General features: G+C 33.9%; 1 protein-coding gene across 8 annotated transcripts in view; it reads left to right on the forward strand.

Moving 5' to 3' along the window:
- AGFG1 (ArfGAP with FG repeats 1) overlaps positions 1-24,820 on the forward strand; it is an 83,442-nt gene extending 58,622 nt beyond the window's left edge. For 2 of the 8 annotated variants that reach the window (XM_019977946.2, XM_070773281.1), the window contains 12 exons: positions 1,485-1,647; positions 2,841-2,994; positions 8,220-8,339; positions 8,995-9,066; positions 10,180-10,389; positions 11,465-11,645; positions 14,253-14,332; positions 14,550-14,642; positions 20,045-20,092; positions 22,144-22,302; positions 23,169-23,260; positions 24,130-24,820. In XM_019977946.2, the coding sequence (XP_019833505.2) occupies positions 1,485-1,647; positions 2,841-2,994; positions 8,220-8,339; positions 8,995-9,066; positions 10,180-10,389; positions 11,465-11,645; positions 14,253-14,332; positions 14,550-14,642; positions 20,045-20,092; positions 22,144-22,302; positions 23,169-23,260; positions 24,130-24,189 (1,432 nt within the window). In that variant the 3' untranslated portion in view covers positions 24,190-24,820. The remainder of the gene's footprint in view (positions 1-1,484; positions 1,648-2,840; positions 2,995-8,219; positions 8,340-8,994; positions 9,067-10,179; positions 10,390-11,464; positions 11,646-14,252; positions 14,333-14,549; positions 14,643-20,044; positions 20,093-22,143; positions 22,303-23,168; positions 23,261-24,129) is intronic. The other 6 variants (XM_019977961.2, XM_019977954.2, XM_019977969.2 and 3 more) reach the window with 6 other exon arrangements.
- The last annotated feature ends 1,548 nt before the right edge of the window (positions 24,821-26,368 follow it).

Here is a 26,368-nt window from a genome sequence, read left to right on the forward strand (position 1 = left end):
GCTGTACATGTTTAGTTAGCTTTTGTACTTGTAACTATATAAGCCTTTGAGCCAAAGATTCTTACCTGATTTTATGCTTTAAAAAGGCTTGGCTATTCTCAGAAATTGGCATCACTACTGATAAGCCAAACTATCGGAAAATGTAACTTCCTGTTTTCATCTCTTCCATATACTGAAAAAACTGAAGTTTTATTGTTTGTGATTGTTATATAATTTGATAATAGCCAAGACTTGTGTACCAGAACACTGTATAAGTACTTTGTAAATGTTAATTTGTTTATACCTCATAGTAACCATATTTTAGTGTTTTAGAAGAAAATTCGGAGGCACAGAGTGCTGAAGTTGTTTGCCCTGGGTTTCACATCTGTTGAGTGATGGAGCTAGGATTTGAACTCTGATTCTGGAGCATAGACAGAGGACCCTGGCGGGCTACAGTCCATGGGGTCGCAAAGAGTCAGACACAACTGAGCACACACGCACACACATGTGGAACACAGTAGAAAAACTCTGCTTTTCTGCTTCTCCCATCTGTGTGATATGGGGAAGGGAGGTAGTTAGAACCAAACCCAGAAATTCTGTGAGCAAGAGCTTTCAAAGAATGCCAGCCCTGGAGACAGCACTGCCAATATATGGGCATTGTATTCTCACTTCCCCTCTTTCTTTCCTTTATTCCTTTCACCCCATGAATCCTTACGTGACTGGAGTCAAACCTAAAAAACCTGTAAGGTCTTATGAACATCTTTCCGTGTCAAGACAGAGCAGCTGTGTATTATATAGAAACTAGCATAACCCTTCAAGCATTTTTCTCCTGATGAATTTTGGTTTATTGCTGTTTTTTTGAAATTTTCAAGAGTGCTGTGGTAACATACATTTATTTACACTTAACCCAATTATTGCCTAAGGATAGGTTACTGGAAATGGTACTTCTGGGGCACAGAGTATTTTAATAGAGAGTAACAAAATTTGTAAAGTTTATACTCAGACCAAATGCGTGTCATTTTAATTTAAATTTTTATTAGGTTAAAAATATTTTCATTTCTGTGTCTCTCTTGGTGAATGTCTTCTGTCCATTTAAAAATTCAGTAGTTAATCTTATTCTTATAGATTTGTAATAGACCTTTATATTTTGGGCTATTAACTGTAACATAAATATTTTTCCTTCCTTTTGCTCAGCTTTCAAATGTTATTTATGATTTTACAGTACTTGATGAACTACAAGTCTTTTTTTAAAAAAGCAGTTAATATTGTTATCTTAGAAAAACTGTAAGTAAATAATTGAAGCAAGTTTTGTGGTTGCTGTTTTATTACCTTTTCTCTGAATATTTTAATTAAGTGTACTCTTATGGTATCAATTCTTAGAGGGTTTTCAAATAAGATTAATAATGAAGCAGTCTTGTACAGAATTATAGAGTTAAGCTTTTTGAGCTTAGTATTCCCTACCTCTTCCTTAGTTAACTGCCTCCTCAACTTTTCATATGTTTTAGGTATGTCCCACCAGAACAAGCCAAAGTGGTGGCGTCAGTCCATGCATCTATTTCAGGGTCCTCTGCCAGTAGCACGAGCAGCACACCTGAGGTCAAACCACTGAAATCTCTTTTAGGAGATTCAGCACCAGCACTGCACTTAAATAAGGGCACACCTAGTCAGGTGAGTCATTTTTAAGTCTTTGTAGAAGCTTCTACGTGAGGAGGATTGAGTACAATGAATTTGGGAATTAAGACAGTTGCATAATGCTACTGGTATACCAGTAGCATTATGTCCTAATGGTTTATAATACCTTAAAAGATACTTGGTTAAGTGGTTGCAGTGTGTCTATTTTTGTGGGTTTTGCTATTGCGAATATGAGTTTGTAAAGGTATTCAGGAGCATTGTCATAGATGTAACATATAGTGGTAAAACATGAATCTGTGGTGACCATCAGAGTTACTTAAAACAGTATAGCCTTTGTGATATACTTTTACAGGAAAGGATTTTTCAAGCACAGAATTTTTTCCCCATCCTGATGGTGAAACATGTTTATCATTGAAATGTAGGTAGCTTTGCATTACATAACTTATTCTAAAAAACTGAGTAGACTGAAGTCTTTTCAGCAGTTGGTGTCTAGAGTTTATGCTTCTATAGTTCATGACAGTCAGATGAGTTATGACAAATCTGTTACTGTGTGGCATTATGTCTGTCTTACATAAGAATGATTCTGAAGCATGTTATTATTTGAATTAAATTCCGCCCTTTTAAAAAATGCATATACTAGGGCAGCTAGATAAATTGCTCCATTTTCACCAAAGCTTTGAGTAAAAAATGAAGAGAAGGGTAAAGTCAGTATATTGTACTCTTCCCTTGGATAAAAGATTTGTTCTGTGAAAGCCTTATCATCATACTCTGTTAGTAACAAGTCTGTTTTGTGTCTTGAGGTGTAACAACTACTGTAATTATACTTCATTGCTCTTGACTCTGTACTTAAAAGATAATTATGGGCATAGATGTTGAAAATTTGTGCTTTTCAGAAAACATGGCTCAGACAGTGAAAGTGTCTGCCTGCAATGCGGCAGACCCAGCTTCGATCTCTGGGTTGGGAAGACCCCCTGGAGAAGGAAATGGCAACCCACTCCAGTACTCTTGCCTGGAAAATCCCATGGACAAAGGAGCCTGGTAGGCTACAGTCCGTGGGATCGCAAAGAGTCGGACACGACTGAGCTTCTTCAATTTACCTTTTTTTATTCAAAACTCTAGGTAGATTATATAATCTTTGAACTGTTTTAAGTTTGGTGAATTGGAAGTAGTTTTATAAACGTTTAGCAAATCTAACTGGAAGCTCTTTGTAGTTAATATGTGGTTTATAGTCCCCTGTTGTAGGACGCTCCCAAGCGCAGCAGCAGGAAAAGAAGCAGTTTGACCTTTTAAGTGATCTTGGCTCAGACATCTTTGCTGCTCCAGCACCTCAGTCAACAGCTACAGCCAATTTTGCTAACTTTGCACATTTCAACAGTCACGCAGGTAAGTGTTTTTTCCTAGCAGCTGTTTCCAGTGTTTGAATAATCATCAAATTAAATGTGGAGCACTAAATTAAGAATTCGTTTGGTCATTTTGAAGCAGTTTTATTTGATAATTTGAGACATATTTTTGCATGTATGTATTTCACTCTTTTATAAACATGACAAAAGCCAGTACTTACTGAATTGGTTTCCTATTTGTATTTTGGGACTTACTTTACCTTCTTTTTACTCACCTGTGAAATTGTGATGCTCTCTGCCTTTTTTTTCCTTTCAGTTTCATGTCCTGGCTTATAGTTGGATAATAATGGTACAAATTATTTTATGTATATGTATCAAAAAATACGCTGTTTGAGATAATTTGGAAAATTATAGAAAACCTTCAGCCACATTTCTATCAAGCATTAAAGGAATTTTTGTTTTAAATATCAATAAAAACATTTTCTAAGACTATGCTACAGAAGGAAGTTGTGGTGTGATTTATGTATGTTTGTGTCTGTATGTGTTTACTTTAAAAAGAGATCCTAGGATGAAGATTTCGTTCAAGAGAGATTATACTGAGAAGGGTAAGAAATCAGGAAGCTTAAGTTGTTGGGACTGTGGTACATTTTCCATTTCTTATATTAGCCAAGTAGCAGAAGTCCAGGAGACTGAAAAGAATCTTTCCCCTTCATCCTCCAGGCGGGAAGCCAGTTGTTCTTCTCTGAGCAGACAGGAGCTCCAGCTCTCTGTTCTTACCTCTTGCTTTTTGAATGATGGTCAAAAGAGTTGGTGGAAGAATCAATGAATAGAGAGTGAAGCTTCTGTAACTTATGAATATTCTACTTATCTCAATTTTAGGCTTATTGAGATATAATTTGAAATGATAGATAGATAAGCTGCCAAACTCTTAGAAATTTTCAACTTACTTCATGTTCCATGTGTGTGTGTATGTTTGGTCTTTGAATGCAATTTGTGAATATTTGCAGGTCAGGGGATTAATGTTACACTTTTCTATGTAGCCATATTAGCAAAAAAAGAGACAAGTCAATGTACTCCACGGACTGATTTATACCATGATTACCCTTATGTTTTCAATAACTCCCTTAAAATGCTTTTTGAAAATAATTGTCATTATTTAATTGTGACATATAAATGTTAAAAAAATAGCAATGTATGATTTTATCAGATTGAAGATATTAAATATTGTTTGTCTTTTTTCCACATATGACAGAAATATAGTAGAGGACAGATATGTCTGTGAGGAAGTAGTTTAATAGGTCAGGTTGTCTGAGAGTAATAATTTTTTAGCCTAAAGTTCTTTTGTTTTTACAAAGGACCACTCAGATTACTCTTTTCTTACTTTATTTGATTCCAGGAGTGTAAAAAATATATATGGATATTTTAAGAAAAAGCTAATAAAATTAGTTATTTATTTTCCCTTCTAGTATAGTTGATGCCATCTTTTACTTTTTACCTTACGTAGTTTTTAAGTGTAAGCCAATGTCTTGGTTCAATCTGAAATATCTTTTCCCAGAACCTTTGTAAGCACTCTGAATTTTTACTTTTTCATATATGGTTTGCAGATTTAAATTCATTGATAGGTGAATTCTTGCCCTGAAATTCTCATGTCAAAAAAAAAAAATTGGGTGAAAACTTTCTCCTGAACTGATTGATGTGACAAATGGAACCTTTAATGGCAAACAGTAATTATTCAGATAAGCCAATCTGGCTAGCATTATTTTATAGGAAATCCTGTTCTTTTACAGACAATTTAATGGCTTAAAAACCAGAAGTCTTTACCCTTCTTCGTTTAAACATTCTGGCTGAGTTAGTGTGTGTGGATGTGTATCGATGATGGGGTCAGTATTATGTTCAGAAAAAGTCATCTTCTACGGAAATATACATGGCAGTTAGAAACATAATTTACTATGGAATGTAATAGTTATCTTACCTGGTAATAAACATATCACAAAAACTGTAAACTGTCACTGATTATTGTCACCTCTTATATGAGGGATGTCAAACTCAATCGCCTTGCCACCCATTTAACACAGATGAGTGGTGTAGTGCACTGTGGAAGGGACCACAGTGCCCCTTTCAGAGGCGGATGTTCTGTAATCTCCTGTTGCCACGTGGAAATGCGGGCTCAGGGTTCCTAATATATTGATTCTTTTAAGAGAAGCAAGAAATCTTGTTGAAATGCTCTCTTTAAATGTTAGGAATTGATGAAAATAATCTAAAATATTGTATAGATGGAATGAAGTCTGTTATCTGGATTTGATGAGAGTTGCTGGCTGCTATCCTCTGGTCTCTACATTTTTATTTTGTTTTTTCCTTTTACATGAGTCTGTATTGCTCACTGAAGTGTAAAGACATCTCTGGGCAAGATTCAGGCTCGTTGACTTAGTACCTTAAATTCTAAACTGAGTTGACCCTTTTGTACTTTTTGAATAAGAGTATATAAAAAGCATTCTTTACTATTTTGTCACATTCTTTTTAGTCTGGATTTCTTTGTGTAGAAGTTGTTTGAGGTTCTAGATAGTTTTTGTTTATTGTATTATCAGTGTTTAATTCCAAAGTTGTGTTTATCAGAGTTTCATTCCATAACACATAATTTTTAAAATGTACTGTAAAAAGTTGTTGAAAACAGTGAGTAGATTCAGTATCTACAAATAAGAACTGATAGAAGTATTACAAAATCCTGTTTTGTTGTAATGAATAGGTATTTGATCGTTTGGTGCTCTGGTTGGAAAATTATAGATATGATAAAATAGACTTGATTAGCAAAATGGATAGCATTGAACTAATTTTTTTCCTTATGTTTAAAGCATGTGAAATGTAAGTTTTTCCCATATGATGTTCTAAATATGTTAAATGTTCAGTATATATTATTATAGACTACATAGTCATATATATTTGAGATTATAAGCCACAAACTAGCTTAGGGACCCATTCCTTTTTCTACAAGGGACAGATGTATTTCATTTGTTGTTCTCAACCGAATAGCTAAGGGTTCCAAAAACTTGGAAACTTGCCTTTTGGAATATAATCTACTCTGAATTTGAGAACTTCGTATATCATGCTCTCTTTTCATTTGGTTTACAGTTGTATTATCTGTTTTCGCCTTAATAAACTTATTTGTCTTTTAGAATTTTCTTTGGATTAGCATTTTAAAGCTGATAAATTATTCATTTTTTTTATAAGTTGTAGAATCATAGTGTTGGTTTTATTGGTAGAGGCCATCTAATGAGTCTTCTCATATTGTTAGTAAGAATACCTGTAGCACCAGAACAATGAGGGACTAATCCAAGGGTTTACAATTTCTTATGTTAAGATGGAGTTGTTTGACTCTTACCTTAGATTCCCTTTTCACTAAACTGCACTTGCTTATGGTGTTGTCAGCAATGTGTCAGTAAACTGTGTTTAACCTTATATATAATTTAAACTGGTGTAGATACTTGTTTCAAAATATTTTTCAAGAAATTAATTAAAACATTTTTTAATCTATTAGTATTTTTTTATTATATGTATTTTGAGGAAAGTAAAATTTCAGCCTGTAAAGTTGAATTTTATCTTATTAAGTAAAAACAGACAAAATAATGTAGGGAGTCCAGAAAATACAGAATTTATGTTGTTAAGCAGTCTTTTAATTTAGGTACTTCTGTGTGGTATTTGAGGGCCAAGACAATTGGTTTTAAAAAGGTTTTCAAGAGCAAAGTGGGATAGCACTCCACATGTCAGAAGTGGTAGATTGGCACAGATGTGTAGGAAAAGGGGGTCTGATCTTCTTTATGTACATGTCCCCCTGCTCATTACCATACCCATTTAGATTAAAAAAAACAAAAAAACAAAAAAAGAGCAGTTACAGGAGATGCTGTAAGTTTTGCTGATTTTCTTCCTAGAATAATGTTTTACTTTGTTAATAGACAGTTTTTTTGCTTAGTGACTTCTTTTGGCTTGTTACCTCTGAGCCACCAGGGAAGCCCAAGTAGAGTACAGACTCACTGAAAAAGCTTGGCAAGTTCAGGACATGATATCTACCTGAAATCTCATTACTTCCATTGAACTAAAACACAGATTTTGTATGCACATGATATCATGTTGAACGAAATTACCACATGAAGATATATCTGGAATTTATTAACCTATTTATCGTGTTGACTTTGCTATAAGTATTTTGTATAAGGCTAAATATTCTTTACATGATTTTTTTTAATGGCTACATTATGTTCCATCGTGTGATTTTCCTTAATTAAGTAATCCCTAATTACTGGCCATTTGAGTTTCTAATTTTTCATTATTGTAAAAAATACATTGTTTAGCTATTAGAATTAGCTGTATGCTCATTTGTAGTAGTTTTACAAAAACTGCCTAGAAATAGAATTGCCTGCCAAGGTATTTAAAGTGGCTCACTCACTTTGTTGGACATCCTTTTCATTTTCATTCATCCATTTAGCATTCACTTTCCTGCATATCAACCACTTCTTATTCTTATCTTATCCTCTGTAAAAATCTTATCCAGCATCTGTTTTGGCCTTTAAAAAAGTCTTGTTTTACCTTACATATTAACTTTATAGAAGCCTAGGACTTTGCTGTTAGATTGGTTACCAGTTGGGAAAAGCCAGTTGGTCTTTTTCAGTAGGTTTGATGTGTATTTATGGTATAATTTTTACTAGTTTTTATTGTTTCTTAAGTTAATATGTGTTTTAAAATGACAGGCTAATACGAGTTTCTTCAGTTTATTTGATGATCATGTCCATCTTTTTGTATACTTGCTTTTTTTTTAAAGTATGCTATGATGTAACATAGTTGCAAGCTTAAAAACAACAAAAATTTTTAATGTAATCAAGCCATTTTCATATGATTCATGTAACTGGTGAATCACCATTTTAAATCTCAATTTTCCAAATGTATCCTGTATCCCACATCTCTCTGCTTTACTGAAACTTGTGTTATTTAGTGCTGTTAATTCAGAGATTCCTTTAATAGAGTCACTTTATAGTACTATTTGTGATGCCATTCAAAGGCTATTTGTGTACAAATTTATCATTGTACTGGATGCCCTTTGATGAATTGCTTGCGATTGGGTGAAATAAACATTTGTAGAACTTAAAATCTGATTTCTAAATGAATTTTCTTTAAGTTATGAAACATGGAAACTTTCATAAAATTCTCAAACTCATTTATCATATTTTTCATTTATAGTTTTCATATTCATTAACATGTATTATTCCTTACCATTTACAGCTCAGAATTCTGCAAATGCAGATTTTGCAAACTTTGATGCATTTGGACAGTCTAGTGGTTCGAGTAATTTTGGAGGTTTCCCCACAGCAAGTCACTCTTCTTTTCAGCCCCAAACTACAGGTAGAGCCTCTCCAGCATTATGATTAAATGTTTACTTTAAAAAATAGAATACAACTCTGTAGATATAGTTTTGGAAAATTATTCTAAACTTAAATTCTGTGATTATCTGGTTTTAAAATAGTTCTGTTTTACAAAGCTCTGGGGAAACCTGAAATCTTTATATTTTTCTTTATTTGTTTTTCTGGACACTAGTGTTTTGTCTAATTCACATTTGTTCTCCTTTTCCTGCACGTGAATCTTTCTTAAATTTCTTACACAAGGAGACATAAAAGTATTAATAGTTTTTTAGGTTCACAAAATACGTTTTGATTTAATTTAGGCTCTAAATAAAGGAAGCTAGTTAATTTACTTCCATAGAACTAAAAATGTAAGTAATTTTCAGGGCAACAAGCTTCAGAAAATAATTGGTTGAGTAGATTATTTAATAATCACTTTGGTAAACTTCAAATAGTTTTCTGTGCAGGAATTGGTCTTTAAACATTGAATACTTACCCATAAACTGTATTATTTTCAGAAACTCATTGAACCTTTGTTTAGATCTTTGGCTGATTGCTTTTCTTTCAACTTTTAACTCTGTATTGTCTTAAAGCCTTTTCTTTCAACTTTCTTTTTCTTTCTTTAAATTTCATCATTTACATAATTTCTGGCTGTCCAGCATTTAGAATGCTTTCATCTAGCTGCAGTTTTGGTGAATTTACTTCAGCTTTTCCTCTCCAGGCTTCCAACAGTAAGTTCTGTTGTCAAGTAGGCATCTTTTACTAATTTGTATGTTTAATGGTATATTTTATAGGTTTTTCAGTTATAGCATTTTAATCATCTTTTCATGATAATTCTCCATAAATTCACACTTTTACTCTCCTCACTATTGCTAAACTCGGAGAACACAATAGTGTACAGTAACAGTTGCTTTAATAATTGTTTTTATTAATTTGAAGTAACTTTCTTCATACAGATTTTAAAAACTTAGTATGTGCTTTGTTCACCAGTTCCTTTTAACAGATCACAGTCTTTTAAATACAGACATTATTTAGTTTTAATCAAAAACAAATAGAGTTTAATTTCTGTAAGACATGTATTTGTTTTAGAATGTATAAACAACTAATTGATGGAAATGTTGTTGCTTTTTTTTTTTTTTAATAAGGTGTAATCTTTCTGTTTCTGAAATGCCTTTAAGTGCGTGTTGCTCTCAGTTTAATCTATAACTGCATATACATGTTACTGCATATATATCTACTATCTTGATTACTGAAACTAATGTGTAGGTATAAAGAACAGTCAAAAGTATAGCATCAGAAGCATAGAATGAATATATACTGTTTTTTTAGTATTTTGGTAGTATGTTAGGGAAGGTTTAGAATATAGAACAGTCTTTAAAATCTTAGTATGATAAAATGTAATATTTATATTATTTATAATTATGTGCTCTTATTTTTTCCTTGAAATATATGTTAGCATAATTTTACTTGTAATTTAATTTGTAGTGTTGTGTGTACATTAAATTATTATGTGGAATTGAGTAGTAGCTCTTCAAGTACAATAAAACTGAGTAGCATGGAGACTCTCCTGTGAATTATTGTGTTCTTTCCGGGATAGGTAATTACACAATTACACATAGGAACTTGTTGACCTGTATGTTGTCAGGACCTTTGAAAATCTAGTTTTGCACATTGTGAATAGTCCTGTGTAGATGATTCAAGTTGAATGCCATTTGCCAGTTTTTACTTTTAAGATTTTAGGATTGCTTATAGGAAACTTAGTTTAGGAAGAAATGATCATATAATCTATCAAAGGATATTGGGCAAGTCTAGCAGTTTCAAGTTTTCTGTCTATTTTATTACAGGTGGAAGTGCTGGATCAGTAAATGCTAATTTTGCTCATTTTGATAACTTCCCCAAATCCTCCAGTGCTGATTTTGGAACCTTCAATACTTCCCAGAGTCATCAAACAGCTTCAGCTGTTAGTAAAGTTTCAGCAAACAAAGCTGGTCTACAGACTACAGACAAATATGCGGCACTTGCTAATTTAGACAATATCTTCAGTGCTGGGCAAGGTATCAAGCTTTAAAGAAAAGAATACAAATTTGTGTATTAAGCAGTCTTCTACATTTGGTTGTATTTATTAAATTATGAGGATGCTTTTCTTCATTGTGTATAGGTTTTATCTACATTAAATGTTCGTGACTATTTAGCACATTTTGCATCTGAAATAACCACACGGTAGAAAGCCTAGAAACTAGTTTGTAAACTTCTAGATTTAAAAGAAAATAATTGACAAAAATTTAATTTTGTCTTAGCATGCTTTATTGTTCTAAAGGCCAAAAAGGCCAAGAGATGACTAGAGGATTATTTGGTGGTTTCTATGATGTATTAATTGTGAACTATTTTCTATGACTATTTTAGTATTTATTTAAATACTAAATACTAAATGCAGTGTATTTTTATACCCAGTTATGGTCGTAAGGCTAGTATTTTTGCCTCTCAAAGTGCATAGTGTAGTAAGAAGAACAGCTGGGGTCTGCTTTCAGACTGGATTCTGCATCCTGATCTCTGAGCATGATTTCTCATCTCCCCTCCAAGAGTAATAGAAATAGCATTCGACTTAAAAAGTTGTGTCGTATGTGTTACTGCATGAGTGGTATTTAGAACAGCGTCTGGCGCATAGTAAGTGTCACTTATTACTTATTACTCTTACTTATCTTAGTACTATCTCTTAATTTTTTTGTAAACAACCCTGGGAAGATGATATTGTTAATAGATTGAGTTCACATAGATCCAGCATTAAATGAGTGTATATGTGTGCTTGATTGAGTTGTCCCCATCTTGCAGATTTAATGTAGCACTTTGAGAATTTCCTTAATATAACCTAGACATGTCATTGGTACTGGGTCTTAGTTTTTATTTCAGACAGAGTACTTAATTTTTTACAGAGCGGAATGTATAGCACTAAACTTGTCCAGTATTTTATGGAGTATTTATTTATTAGGTAAGACTCTAGAATCATGTCCATTTATTTGCTAAGCTCCAAATCAGTTTTAAATTCACACATCATGGCAAATGCTGTTGGTAAGTTGAAAGGATAAGCGTAAGTTAAAGTCTTTGATTTAATTTGTTTTTGTTTGTTCATAGGTGGTGATCAGGGTAGTGGGTTTGGGACCACAGGTAAAGCTCCTGTTGGTTCTGTGGTTTCAGTTCCCAGTCAGTCAAGTGCATCTTCAGACAAGTATGCAGCCCTGGCAGAACTGGACAGTGTTTTCAGCTCTGCTGCCACCTCCAGTAACGCATATACTTCCACAAGTAATGCTAGCAGGTAGCTTGTCATTGTCTTGTGTTTTGTATTTGAAACTTTTTTTCAACTTTGAATAATAGTGTTGTTAAGTAATCACTATTTGGGGCTTAATCTAAAAGATTCTTGAATATTTTCCTAAGTTTGAAGAAAGTTACAAGTTTACATTTTTTAATTAAAATATACTTCTTGAGTAATTACCATAGGGGATTTACCATCGTTTTATATTTTTTATTTAATCAAAAGCACCTTTTCTCCTTGAATGCTGAAATGTAATTTAGAGTATATACACATCTTGAAATGGATGTGGTAAATTGTTAAATACAAATTTAATTATACTCAGAGAATCCATTTACAGAATTACTTACTTTTAAGGTACAGTTCTTAGTCATGAAGATTAAACACTGAAAGTAACATGTTGTAGCCTGAGTTGTAAGTAAAGTTTTAGAAAGATTTGCACCAGAACCCAAAATTAGTCCTATATCTTTTCTGTCTTACTGGTATTTATAAATAGGTGTATCTGTTACAGTGTTTGTATATGTCTGGTGTAGGGAGTTCTTGGCAGAAGAGAGTCTACCACATTTTAAAAACATTTGATCTTTAAAAACTCTAGTTTTTTGACTTCTTTTTGGGTCAAGGAAGCAGACCCAGAAGTATAGGTAACTTATCTGTACAATGTCTTACCCTTGATTTTCCATTCCTATAGATTGTCTCTTTTATCCGAGTAACTTTTTTTTCCCTTTTAGCACCTTTTCCAGAAAAAAATGATAGAATTGCAACACTAGTTAGTTGGGCTTATTCTCCAGGAACAAATTTTCTGTGTGGCAGATGGGAAAAATTGAATCCAAAGAATAAAATTCAGAGTGTTTCTGTATATTTGCTTTACTAATATTGACTACATTAGACGTAAAAAATAGTGAACTATAGCGAGGTGGCCATAAAGTCTGGAAACACAGGTATATGTAATGAAATGGTTTATTGGTATTACATTATAATCATAAATGGTCCCCAGAGTATAACACATGGAATATTTGAAGTAGCTAAGACCCATTCCAAAGGTCTGTGAGGTTAAAACTAAATTCAGAATAATTCGGAGTGGTTGTTTGTGTTTTCATTAATTGACGTTTGTATTGATGGTATAGAAACTCTTAATAGGTAAGACTTGATTGTGACTTAGCATTGAATTATGGCTCCAGTGCCAAGCTGTACAAGCAGTCATCTAATAGTCATTCCTTGCTACCACACATTCAGTTTTAATTAGGAATATTTTTGATTCAGTTTTTATTATGAATATGCCTGATGAAGCAGTGTAAAGGAATTTGATTTTATTAAGTCTAGACCCTTAAACATGTCTTAATTTGCTGTGTATTGAAGTATGGTATGCATCAAGTAGTTCTGCTGTATACTGAAGTATAAAGCTGTCTTGAGGAAAATCAACTTGTATGGTTTTTTGAGTTGTGGAATGAACCAGCTACTTGTTTTATGGAACACCATTTTTTTCTTGGAAGTATGATTGCTAAACAAACCATGGTTATTCAGATTTGGATATTTGTTAGACATTTTTTCAAAAATAAAATTTTAAGTCTGTCAATTTAGGGAAAACAATGGCTAAAATACACACTCTCTCAAGCAACTAAGTAGAATTTTGGAAAATTCATTAGCCACCATGAGCTTAATATTAATCTTCCTATTGCTTTTTTGATGAGATGGATGGTGATATTAATGATTGTTGTTTTTTTATTTTGCATAAGGAAATATATTGACATTTTGAAGATTGGCATCAAGTATTTTCCAAATGATACAAAAGTAGTAAAAGATTCATTTAAAGTGTAAGATAGACTACTGGATGTTACTTTAAGAGAGTACATCAAAGTTCATTGATAGGGTTTCAGATTCCATATCACAGCTGTTGTCAAGTCGCGAAGTTATGTCCAACTTTGAAACCACATGTACTGCAGCATGCCAGGCTTCCGTGTCCTTCACCTGTCTCCAGGAGTTTGCTCAAACTCATGTCCATTGTGCTGATGATGCTATCCAACCATCTCATCCTCTGTCCTTCCCTTCTCCTCTGTACAGATATGAGAGTTGGACCATTTTGCAGCTAACCTTTAGGAAACTGTAACTGTTGTTTTTGGAATGATATCAAGCAAGATATACATAGTTATCTGGAAAAGGTGTTAAAATTCTCCTGTTTTGTTCAACCGTGATGCCACGTGAGGCCAGTTTTCTCTCCATAATGCACCAAGCTAAACAACATATCACAACAGATTGATCATCTATTAAGCCAGCCATTAAAGACATTTGTAAAAGTATCAGATACGAATGGCTTTATTGTTATTTTCAAATGAATTAAAAATTCTTAAATTTCTGTTTTAATTGATGCACTATATATTGGTAGTTATAGCATCTTGAAGCTCTTTGGGGTTCTCATTTTTTTTAGAATATAAATGAATTCTAAGACTTAAAAGTTTGAGAGCTGAATAAAAAAAACAAAACAAAAAGGTTGAGAGCTGATGTGATACATGATATGTTCAATATTATTTTTTCCATATTTTATGGCAACCCTGTTATTAGATTACCTTTGCTCTTTTCCCCTCTCAAAATATGAATTCTTTCAATACTTGTTTTCAGTAATGTTTTTGGAACAGTGCCAGTGGGTGCTTCTGCACAGACACAGCCTGCGTCTTCAAGTGTGCCTGCTCCATTTGGAGGTATGTGTTTCTGGTATACATATTGGTTTTTATATGGAGTCCAAATATATGTATACATTGTATTGCATTTTCTTAGGGATACCAGAAGATGATCAAAGCACCAGTTTATTATCAGAAAGCTCTAATTTTCTATCTTCATAAATATATGAACAAATACTTTAAGTAATTGAATACAAATGCATTAGGATTTTATAGTGTATCTTATAATTTTTTAAAGCTACACCTTCCACAAATCCATTTGTTGCTGCTGCTGGTCCTTCTGTGGCATCTTCTACAAATCCATTTCAGACCAATGCCAGAGGAGCGACAGGTAAGAAATGTAAATTACAGAACACTAAACTTTGGGAAAGGTATATACCGCAAAGACACTATGTGAAGAACATTAGAAAATAAGGTTCCTTTCTTACCGAAGTGACTGTGAAGTGGATTAGTTTCGTCTTTGAAAACATATGCTAGCTGAAAGTTTATAGAATCCTATAACCTAATAGTTGAAAATGGACCATGGAAGTTACCTAGCACCCACCACTGAAAGATTTTACTTTTTAGGTGTGGAATCAAGCATAGAGATGAGAGTTAAAGCCTTGACTTCACACTGCCAGTTCATGACAGAGGTGGTACTTGAACATTATAATTCTGACTTATTTGTTGACTAGGTTTCACAATTATTGATTATAACTCAATTGAAAAAATGTGTCAGTTTTTTTCCTTTGCTTGGGATTGCAAGGAATGGATGGATTTTATTATTGATACATGAGATCTTGATAATGAGGAATTTTTCCAGTGTGTATCTCTTTTAGGGTTGTTAACATTTTTGAGGGGGTTGTTGAAACTGGTTTAATTTGGGATATAATAATTTGAATATTTTCTCTTTTTATAATTTTTTTTAAAAATCCTCTTTATCCTTCCCCCTCTTTTTTCTATTTGATTCATATTGTAAGCTAGCCACGTATTTCTTATATTTTGCCTCTTTGATTTTTGTCTTATTACCCTGAACACCAGAGATATTTGCCAGTACCTTGGAATGTTGGCAGGTGCATGTGGTATGACCCAGTACCCATTAAGCTGAATTTGTCCATTTTTAGATTTAGATAACTTTAGAACTAAAGCCTTAAGGTTGACTTATAGCATATGTTGATGGGATATTTTGAGAGAGTAAGGTGCTTTACATCACAATAAATTTGCACCATTAAGAATTACTAATTACTAGCACATCTTTTTGTCATTGGCAAGGTTGAGAACTGTAATATTGGAAGTTTGAACCATAACTTCCATTTTCATATAATGTCTTCATTCATAATCTGTTGCTATCTCACAGAATGTATGTTATATAAGTATTTGAATTTTGCACATAATTTGTAATGATTTATTTTCATTCAAATACATATAAATACACTATGCTTAAACACAATCAGTGATTATTTCAGATTTCTGTTGTGTTTTGGACAAAATATACTATTCATCACTAATGATGTATATAATATTTCTGTTTCTGAGCATATTATTTTGACTTCATGGAATGAATTTTTAAAATGTCTAATGATATGGTATTTTGTACATTGTCTCATTTAGTCCTCTTAACTCTCATCAGATGTTTTAATCACTCTTACAGCTGAGATGACTGAGGCTCAGGGAAGTTAAGTGTATATGTTTTGGATAGAGCCAGATCTGTGTTCAAATCCTGGTTTAGCATTTACTCTAAAAATGCTTTCTGTATATTATTTTTTTAATGAATGGAGAAAAAGTGATAGGAAAATACATTATTTGCAGTAATAATAATAACTGTTGAGATGTTTATAGCTATTATAACCCCATTTGACAACTGAAGGATGGAAACATATTATACCTTGATCATGCTGATCTAACTCCTCTGAACTTTATTGTCTTTTTCTATAGAATGTGAACAGTATTCTCTATCAGGGATATTGTGAGAATTAGATGATGGAGATCACCTTGCATCGTCTTTGCGTTACTGTATATAGTTGGGGTGTGTGTGTGTGTGTTTAGTCACTCAATTGTGTCTGACTCTTTTTGACCGTATGGACTGTAGCCTGCCAGGCTCCTCTGTCAATGGAATTCTCCAGGCAAGAATACTATAGTTGTCATGGCCTCTTCCAAGGGATCTTCCCAACCCAGGAATTGAAGCTGCGTTTCTTACATCTCTTGCATTGGCAGGCAGGTTCTTTACCACTAGTGCCACTTGGGAAGCCCATGTACTTGGTAAATCATTCCTGTTATTTTTCTTTTGTGATTGTACCTCCAGACTGGTTCTGTTTATTAGAGTTGAGGATTATCACCCCCACACCCGCTGTTATTTAGAGTACAAAAGTCCTTAAAGTTAAGGTTCTATATAAGATGTGAAATAATGTAAAGTGTACAAATTATATCTTAAAAAGCTTGTTCAGATAATATAAAGTAGTTTTAATATTAGTCTAAGCAAAATTTATTGAAAGGTGAATCTAGTATGTCCACAAATTTTTATTTCAAGGTAAAATATCTTTTCTCTTGTAAACCATTTTGATTTATCACATTGGTCATCTTATTGAATTGACTGAGTCAAAGTAAGTGTTAACTATGTAATGTGTTTCTGTTGAAGCTGAAATATAAACAACACTTTGACAAATACACTATGCTTAAGTACTTTCAGTGTTTTATATCATCAAACTTAATATTAGTTCTTTAGGAAATATGTTTTGTTGTTCTCATATATTAGTATTGTTAAATTCCATTTGAGGTAGCTTTTGAAAGAGGTGTTAAATAATAGTTCTATGCAAACTATTTAGAAAGTTTTGCTGATACATTTCTTTGTTAAAATGCACATCTTAACAATAATTTTTTTTCCTGCATTTAATAGCTTTTGGGCCTTCTTTTACCACATTATATAGAAACCTTCAAAAGGCTGGCCAATGTGGCCTAAGGCTTTTTTTTTTTTTAGGATTCTGTAATATTTAGCATTCTATTTTTCTAGAGCCCTTGAACCCTTTAATTAATAAAGTTAATATAATTTTATAGTTTTCAGTTATTAGGACATTCTCTTAAAACTCTTAAATCTCTCCTTTGCCCCTGAATGAGTACCCTTTATTTTCTGATATTCATTGAATGAATGAATGATTTTAAACGTGTCTCATTTACCACCCCCTGCCCCAAGAAATAAACTTGTAGAAATGTAGAACCAAAAGAACCATGGTAGCATCTAGCCAAGCATCGCCATTTTATTATTTAGGTGGAGGCCAATTAGATGGATTTGCCTGATTAACCAATGACTAGTATTAATTAGTCAGTGGCACCCCACTCCAGTACTCTTGCCTGGAAAATCCCATGGATGGAGGAGCCTGGTGGGCTGCAGTCCATGCGGTTGCTAAGAGTCGGACACGACTGAGCTACTTCACTTTCACTTTTCACTTTCATGCATTGGAGAAGGAAATGGCAACCCACTCCAGTGTTCTTGCCTGGAGAATCCCAGGGACATGGGAGCCTGGTGGGATGCCGTCTGTGGGGTCACATAGAGTCGGACACGACTGAAGCGACTTAGCAGCAGCAGCAGTATTAGTCCCAGAGTGCTTCTATCTAAATCAGCACTATTTCCACTGGTGCCACTCATTTCACTTACAGGAAAGTAAATGAAATATATGTCCACACAAGAACTTGTATTACAAGTATTTACAGCAGCATTATTCCTAGTAGTCAAAGGTGGAAATGGTCTTGGCTCAACTGAGGTGGCTCAGTGGTAATCCGCCTGCAGTGCAAGAGATGGGGATTTGATCCCTGGGTCAGGAAGATCCCCTGGAGTTGGAAATGGCAACCCACTCCAGTATTCTTGTCTGAGAAATCCCATGGACAGAGAAGCCTAGCAGGCTCCAGTTCATGGGGTCTCCAAAGAGTTGGACACAACTGAACACGGAAACATCCCAGGTGAACATCCACTGATGAATGGATAAAGCAAATGTGTATAGCTGTACAGTGGAGTTTTTTTGATAATAAAAAGTGAAAAGTAATGATATGTACTGATACATGGTACAGCATTGATGCATCTAGAAAACAGCAGGGAAAATAAAGGATGCTAGTCACAAAATGTCATATAATGTGTGATTCTATTTATAACCTGTCCAGAATAATGGACAAACCTATAGAGACAGAAAGGAGATGGGGCAAAATGGAGAGCTGATAGGTGTGGAATTTCTTTTAGTGAGAGGTGTGTGAAAATGTTCTAAAATTAAATTGTGATGATGGTTGTACACCTGGTGAATGTGTTTTTTAAAAAGAACAAAACACTGAATTTTACCCTTTAAGTTGACAAATTGTATGATACATGAATTATATCTCAAAAAGCTTGTTAAAAAGAAGTCTAAAATATTTTGATAGCAGCCCAGAACTAGGCATCAGTGTTACAGATTGAGTATTGCAATTACTACTAGTTAACAATCATTGTTGACTAAAAGTCAGGTTTTGCCAAAGCGTATTATGTAGAACACGTCTCCTGAGGTGATGTTATCACAGTGCTTCGTGGAAAGGGGTTCTGTGCCCAAAAGCATATGGGAAGTGCTGAGTTAATAACACAAAGTTGAACCAGTATTATTAATGCACGATTTCTCAGAGCTTGTAACATGCTCTAAGAAAGGAGATAAACATAAAGTGACCAAGCCTGTTTATCACAGAATCCTTCTACCTCAGTCAACCTTTTGTTGAATTTATAAGAAGCTATAAACAGCATCTTTTAAGTTAGCAAGAAAAAAGAACAGATTCATTGAATATTTACTCTTTAGTACTTTTAATCACAGCAGCTTTGTAAATTAGGTATTACTGTATCTGCCTCTCCATCCCTTGTTTTCAAATGAGGATACTGAGGCTTAAAGAAGTTGTAGTGTCCTATAAATTAGAAAACAACAGACCCAAGACTCAGAACCACTTTCATATCTCAGTTGTTGTTTTTCCCCAAATTTAGTTAGTTAAGTGTGCTTCTTTAAAATGTGTGGACATGTATTTTTAGAAACAGTCCCACTCGGTATAGTTCAAACAGTGGTTCTAGTACTTAACCTAAATTTGATTTCTGTTGAGAACTTTTCTTTACGTATAACCTGTCTGACCTCAGTCATGCAGGTTAAGATCTGCATGGGATGAATTTCTCTTTTCTCTCTCTTTTTAGCCATCATATTTTAAACTGAAAGTGCTGCTCACCTTTCTTATGGAGTCCACTGACTAATTTTCCCTGAATAATTTGTTCCCTTGAGTTGTCTTTACTAGTTTCTAGTTAATGTAGAGTTGAAAATAAAACAAACATTATTCAGGTGCTTTCTCTGAGATTTGACTTTTTAAATGCTAAAAGGTAGATACTAGATCATTTTAGGTGATTCTATGAATAGCATTTTTGGGAGTAACTGCTGAGGCCTAGAAAATCATTTTATGTATATTGTTGCATCTTCACATGAAAAAAAATGTTAGTGTTTATTTAAAAGTTGTATTTCATAAATGTTTCTTTGTTTGATATTTGTTTTTCTGGTATTATTCTAATCTCTTTGTTTCAAATACTGTAAATACTAGTATCATGAATATAGTTGAAGTAAAGACTCTGGGTGCGTTTTTATGTTTATTCTTATGCTATCTCCTTTGTAAGTGTATTCTAATTTTAGAATTTTTTAATGAAATAAATTTACTTTTATTTCGACAATAGTTACTCATAAGTTAATTGACACTGGTCTCTTTATGGCTTTCCATAAGGCCTTTCTGGAGCAATGCATTCTCAAGTGTTTCCTCACGCTCATTTTGGTAGGTGGCCACAGCTAATATCTAGGTTTGTGTGGCAATTTGTCTACCTGCTTGTGGAAGCTTCTGCTAGTGTTCTGGATCCCTGCATGTGAAGTTAAGTTTTTTCCATGTTTTAAAATGGAGTGGGCATGGATGTGTGGCATTGGGAATAACTTATATTTACTTTATAGTTACATGAAAATCTTCTGTGGTAATTTATGTTTTAATATTGAAAAGCATATTGCTTACCTCCATGGTCACATTAGAATGTTAATAGCTTTTTTGATTATTTTTCTTAAGTTTGAATTCATAGTACTTTGAGTGACACACCTTTTCTATGTACCAAACCATTTTACCACATTATTCCATGGAGTTTGGCTTTGCTTAACTGTAGCCAACTTTTGCTTTATACTGCTTTCTTAAAAAGTGAGCTGTCAAAGTTATGTCAGTGTATTGTTGTCTGTTCTGAAACCCTTCTGTTTCCCTTGCAGTGTGCTTATTATTCTTTAATTCACTTGCTTCCCAGTGGCTTAGTTTCCTTTTTCTTATGAATAATAAAAAGTAATATTTAAAATTTTACCATCTTAATTAGGTTCACTGAGGAGAATTGCACTGTTACAAATATAAGGATTATGAGAATTACTTTGAGCAACATCCATAACAGATTTTTAATTTTTTAATAAAAGATAATTCTATATAGCACGTGTAGTATTAATTTCAGTGCCTTAAGTCAGCATTCAAGTTGGTAATTTTTTTTTCTTAGAATCAGAAAATGCAGTGAATTATCTTGTTTGATAACATAGTGCTGAAAATGCTTTACTATGTAATTGCTAGTGTTCTGTATTAAAAGCAACATTGTTGGCTCTTCTTTCCTAGAACATATAGTTGAAAGCTTCTGTTTTGAATCATTAGGAAAAAGTAATATATTGTTCTGTTACTATGTGTGTTTTTATATGAGTAATATAATAATGTGAATTTAAAACTCATTGTAAGTGGGGGGTGATGGCAGCATACCGTGTGTGTGTGTGTGTGTGTGTGTGTGTGTGTGTGTAGCTGTAGTTCACACACAGATTTCCCCAACCTGTGAATGAGTGCTTCATTCCATAAGTGGGGGGTGATGGCAGCATACCGTGTGTGTGTGTGTGTGTGTGTGTGTGTGTGTGTGTGTGTGTGTATACCGTGTGTGTGTGTGTGTGTATACCGTGTGTGTGTGTGTGTGTGTGTGTGTGTGTGTGTGTGTGTGTGTGTATAGCTGTAGTTCACACACAGATTTCCCCAACCTGTGAATGAGTGCTTCATTCCATGAAGTTATAGTGAGTAGATACGGCAGGCCATGGTAGTTATTGGGTACAGTGTCATTAATCCCTACATTCTTTGCCTCTTTTAAGAAGGCCTATTTCATTTTCTGTTCAGTTTTTGTGTACTTTGCCCCAGTTTCTATAACTCATTGGTCCTAATATTATCTTCCTTATACCCCTTATGCAAAGAAATCTTGGTTTATTTATACTTTTCAAAAAAGGAATGAGAGTCTATATAGTTTAATTGTGTTAATGTTTTTATTAGGATTATCCCCCATCCATTTTTTGACTATGGTTACAAAGCTGCATAGGTTTTGAGTGGCCTGCTGCAGACCCTATTTCTCCTGTAAGTTTTATTTTTAAGTGAACTATTTTGCAGAGGTTTTTCCAGGAATACATATACTACATTATAGCAGACAGTTCACTAGATATAAATGTTTGACTATTTTACTATGTATAACAAAGCAAAACTTAAAAATATATATACTAGTATACATGTGAATTGCATGATGATGGACTTTAAAAGTAGACTGCTATTTAGACTCATTTATATAATTACTTTGGGAGGTTTACTTTTGATTTCAAATGATAGCTTTATAGCTTACATTCAACTGTATGGCACTAAAACTTGCTATTAAGTTTGTTGGAGTTTGGGGATTTAAAATACATCTTTCTATTTTTAAGGTAAATGATGTCTATTTTACATTGTTGAGTATGAGTATAGACAACCTCCGTTTTTGTTTGTAAGTGATCAGCCTTTCCTTCTCCCACCAGCGGCGACCTTTGGCACTGCATCCATGAGCATGCCTGCGGGCTTTGGGACTCCCGCTCCCTATAGTCTTCCCACCAGCTTTAGTGGCAGCTTCCAGCAGCCAGCCTTCCCAGCCCAAGCAGCTTTTCCTCAACAGACAGCTTTTTCTCAACAGCCCAATGGTAAGAGTTAACATTTGGCTGGTGCCAAGTTCATGGCATGTATCCTTTATCATAATTTGAATGTTTGGACAAAAGGATTTATCTAAAGAATGCTCTAGTGTTATGTACTGATTGTTTATTACACAGATATAGAAACCTTTGGTGAGTTAGGCCTCAGAAAATTGAGTGATTTAGTAAGTTTTTGTGACCAGATTATAGATTTGGGAGTAATCTGAAACTAAAGAGTACCTCTTCTTTCTCAGGATCTCCAGTATCTTTCTTGTATGTTCTGTGTTATAATATGCTTCTTGATTTTAAAAGGAAACTTTATAGACCTAGAGTGTTTGCTTTGCATTGGAGAATTGTTGATTTTGTTGCATTTATTGTATATATTTTGTTGTTTGTTGGTGGTGGTGGTGACATAGACTAAAGGTAACTGTATTGTAGTTCGAGTTTGTTACTTTTTTTAGGAAGATTCACTAGAGAAAGTTTTCAGGTTTTGTTTCTGTTTTTGTTGTTGTGGTCTTTTTTGTTTGTTTTGGGTGGATTTTGTTTATTTTTTGGCCGTTCATTTGCTGAAGTTTGAAATCCTTGGGTCACATCCCCTCTTAAATAGTCAACAAACTCATCTTTTGATTAAATCCTTTGTCAGCAACTTACATAGCTGGGACAGACTGGAATTAACCATTTCTGGGGAATCGACATGTCTCTTTAAGACATGCCACTGAAATTTTTAACTTACTTTGAAGAACATGAGACTCAACAAGTTAACATTGATTTTTTTAATTATTGTTGCTCTGGTGGGGATTTTTCTGAAACTCCTTGATTGTCGCTCAGAGGTATAGGTTATAATTGTTGGGTTTTTTTTTTTTTTTTTTTTAAACAAGGTGCAGGTTTTGCAGCATTTGGACAAACAAAGCCAGTGGTAACCCCTTTTGGTCAAGTTGGAGCTGCTGGAGTGTCTAGTAATCCTTTTATGGTAAGTGAGATGCAGTTTTAAGCACTTGTAAGTAAGTCGTTGCGTTGTTTTCAGAGTGGGAAAAGCAGGATGTGATTCCTCCCAGATGCAAGATTGTACGAATCGAGGCAGCCATTGTGCACAATCTTTGTTGATTTAAGAAAACACATTAATCAGCTGGAAAGCAAAACGTTGACAGTAAACTATTGTAGACATGAAACTTCTGTGCTTTCTTATCAAAATTCTGCTTTATGAGAGGCTGCCGATTTAGTGACCAATGTGAAAAAGGAATCCTGCAGTCATTTGGTTTGTGTGGTAAATGTATTTTTTAGGACCAATCCCTTCTTGGAATCTGTTAACAGAATTATGTGAGGTAATGGATATAAAAGACACAACACAGTGCCTGGTAACCTATAGTTGTGTTACAGTATGTTGCTAAGAACAGTAATTGTTGTTCAGTCACTAAGTCGTGTTCTGACTCTTTATGACCCCACTGACTGCAGCGTGTCAGGCTTCCTGACCTTCATGGTCTCTCGGAGTTTGCTCAGACTCCTGTCCATTGAGTCGGTGATGCCATCCAACCATCCCATCCTTTGTTGCCTCCTTCTCCTTTCTTAATAATAGGAATGAATAAATATGGTTGCCAGTAATTATAAAACCCTAATCTAAATTGGAGAAGGAAACGGCAACCCACTCCACTACTCTTGCCTGGAAAATCCCATGGATGGAGGAGCCTAGTAGGCTACAGTCCATGGGGTTGCAAAGAGTCAGACATGACTGAGAGATTTCACTTAATAATACTTAATCTAAATACTATTAATTAAAAAAATATTATTATTTTCCCACACACTCTTGTCTGTCTATTTATTTTGTCTTATGTTTTCCTTTAGACTGGTGCACCAACAGGACAATTTCCAACAGGAAGCTCATCAACCAATCCTTTCTTATAGCCTTATATAGACACTTTACTGGAACGAACTTTTACATGGTCACATTACATCTCTCCGCCTCTTGCACTGTTGTCTTGTTTCACTGATCTTAGCTTTAAACACAAGAGAAGTCTTTAAAAAGCCTGCATTGTGTATTAAACACCAGGTAATATGTGCGAAACAGAGGGCTCCAGTAACAACTTTTAACCTGTGAATTGGCAAAAAAAAAAACGTAGCGGTATCATGTATATTAAAAATTGGCTAATATTAAGTTATTGCAGATACCACATTCATTATGCTGCAGTACTGTACATATTTTTCTTAGAAATTAGCTATTTGTGCATATCAGTATTTGTAACTTTAACACATTGTTATGTGAGAAATGTTACTGGGGAAATAGATCAGCCACTTTTAAGGTGCTGTCTTAAATTGGGAAATGAATGACCTAAAATCACTTTAACCATTGCTACTGGAAAGTTACAAAGTCAAAATTGGAAGGTTTTAGTCATTCTTGAATTTTTCCTTTCTGAAGAGCTCTTCTGTTTATACATGCCTAAATTCTTTAAAAATGTAGAGGGATACCTGTCTGCATAATAAAGCTGATCATGTTTTGCAACAGTTTGCAGGTGAAAAAAATAAATACTAGAAAATATGCTATTGTTTTGTGTTCTTGCTGCAATGCCTTTACCAAAGTGGCCTTAAATATCAGTAGTGAATTGAGAACATCTTGAATTCTTAAATTAGAGTTTCAGAAGACTTCTAGTAACTAACTTTTATGTCTAAAAGCAAATTTTATAAAAAGGCCATGTAGAAAATTTATTAAAACTACTATGACTGCTATGTTTAGGAATATGTCAGTGGTAAAGCATTTAATGTAGCTTGTTAGATTCACTGTAATCCTTCTAATTTCTTTGCAACTTCTTAATTTTGTGAAAATTTGTATATATGAAGAATTTGCATGTATGTGTATTTACAAATTTTTTTAAGTATCTTGAATTCTCAGACTGCAAAAGGCTTATTTTAACTATTGATTTTTTAAAAAAAATATTGTCTTTGAATGTATTGGAAGCAGACATGCATTAACTGTGACATGATTGCACCTCAGTTTTTTTTCTTTGGACAAACTGATATTAATAGGACATTTGTTTATGTTCATTTCTAGGGGAAAGAAACTGGAACCCAGTGTTACCTTAAAGTTATAGAATACTTTGTTTAAAAAGGCAACGATACTAATGTTTAGTTATATCTTTATGTTAATATTCAAGTGAACTTGATTAAATATTTATATAATGCCTGATTCATCCAGTGATAATCTGGCAATCTCATCAAAACAGAACACAACTGAAAAACTTGTAATAGTTTTTGTTTTTTTTTTAATGCCTTTGAGCAGCCCACAGAAGTCACACAGTCCATATGTTAGAGCTCATGTTTTTATGTGAAATTTTGATTATTAGATTTCCCAGACCGTGGCATATTAACAGTTCAGAAGTTATGGCTTGAAACGAAGGAGATAGAATGTATGACAAGCATACACTGTCCAAGACTAGTTAGTGTAGGGACAGCCAGCCGTTTAGAGGGCATCACTATATACACCATCTTCTGAAAATTGCCTATTACTGTGACTCTGTGTCATCAAGAAAAGGTGAAATTACATATGTAAATATGTAATACATATTTGAAAAGTTTTCTTACAATACTTAAAATTGTTTTTAAAGCTTTGGTATTAAAAGAGGTGAACATCAGTTTCCTCAAACATTATTCGTGCTGAATACCTTTTCAAATGGTGACTACAGGAGTTGTTTTCATAGTATATTAAAATCTGTGTTGAGTTTTAAACTTCTTGAAGCATTGCTGTCCAGTGCATTATCTAGCTGAATGTATAGTTGTCTGAACTACTTTGATCAGACTGGGAAGTCTCTGCCCCCTTTCTGAACAGTATGCCTCTTCTCTTAGAATTAAATGAATGCTGCAAAGGTCTGGGTGTATGTCGGTGTATACTTGAAATCTCTCCAAATTTTTGGAGTCACCTTCCAGCCCCCTCATGGAGGGAATACTTAAGAGATGTCTTTGAATTCCTATGTTTTAGATTGTATTGGGTCCCAATCAACTCTTGTACCAAGTTATGCTATACCATTGAAGGCCATTACCCAGTTAACCTACCAGGCTTTCCATCTAAGAAATAAGTAAATTAAACAGTTGT

This window comes from Bos indicus, chromosome 2 (assembly GCF_029378745.1).
Source record: "Bos indicus isolate NIAB-ARS_2022 breed Sahiwal x Tharparkar chromosome 2, NIAB-ARS_B.indTharparkar_mat_pri_1.0, whole genome shotgun sequence".
In the NCBI taxonomy this organism is placed as follows: Eukaryota; Metazoa; Chordata; class Mammalia; order Artiodactyla; family Bovidae; genus Bos; species Bos indicus.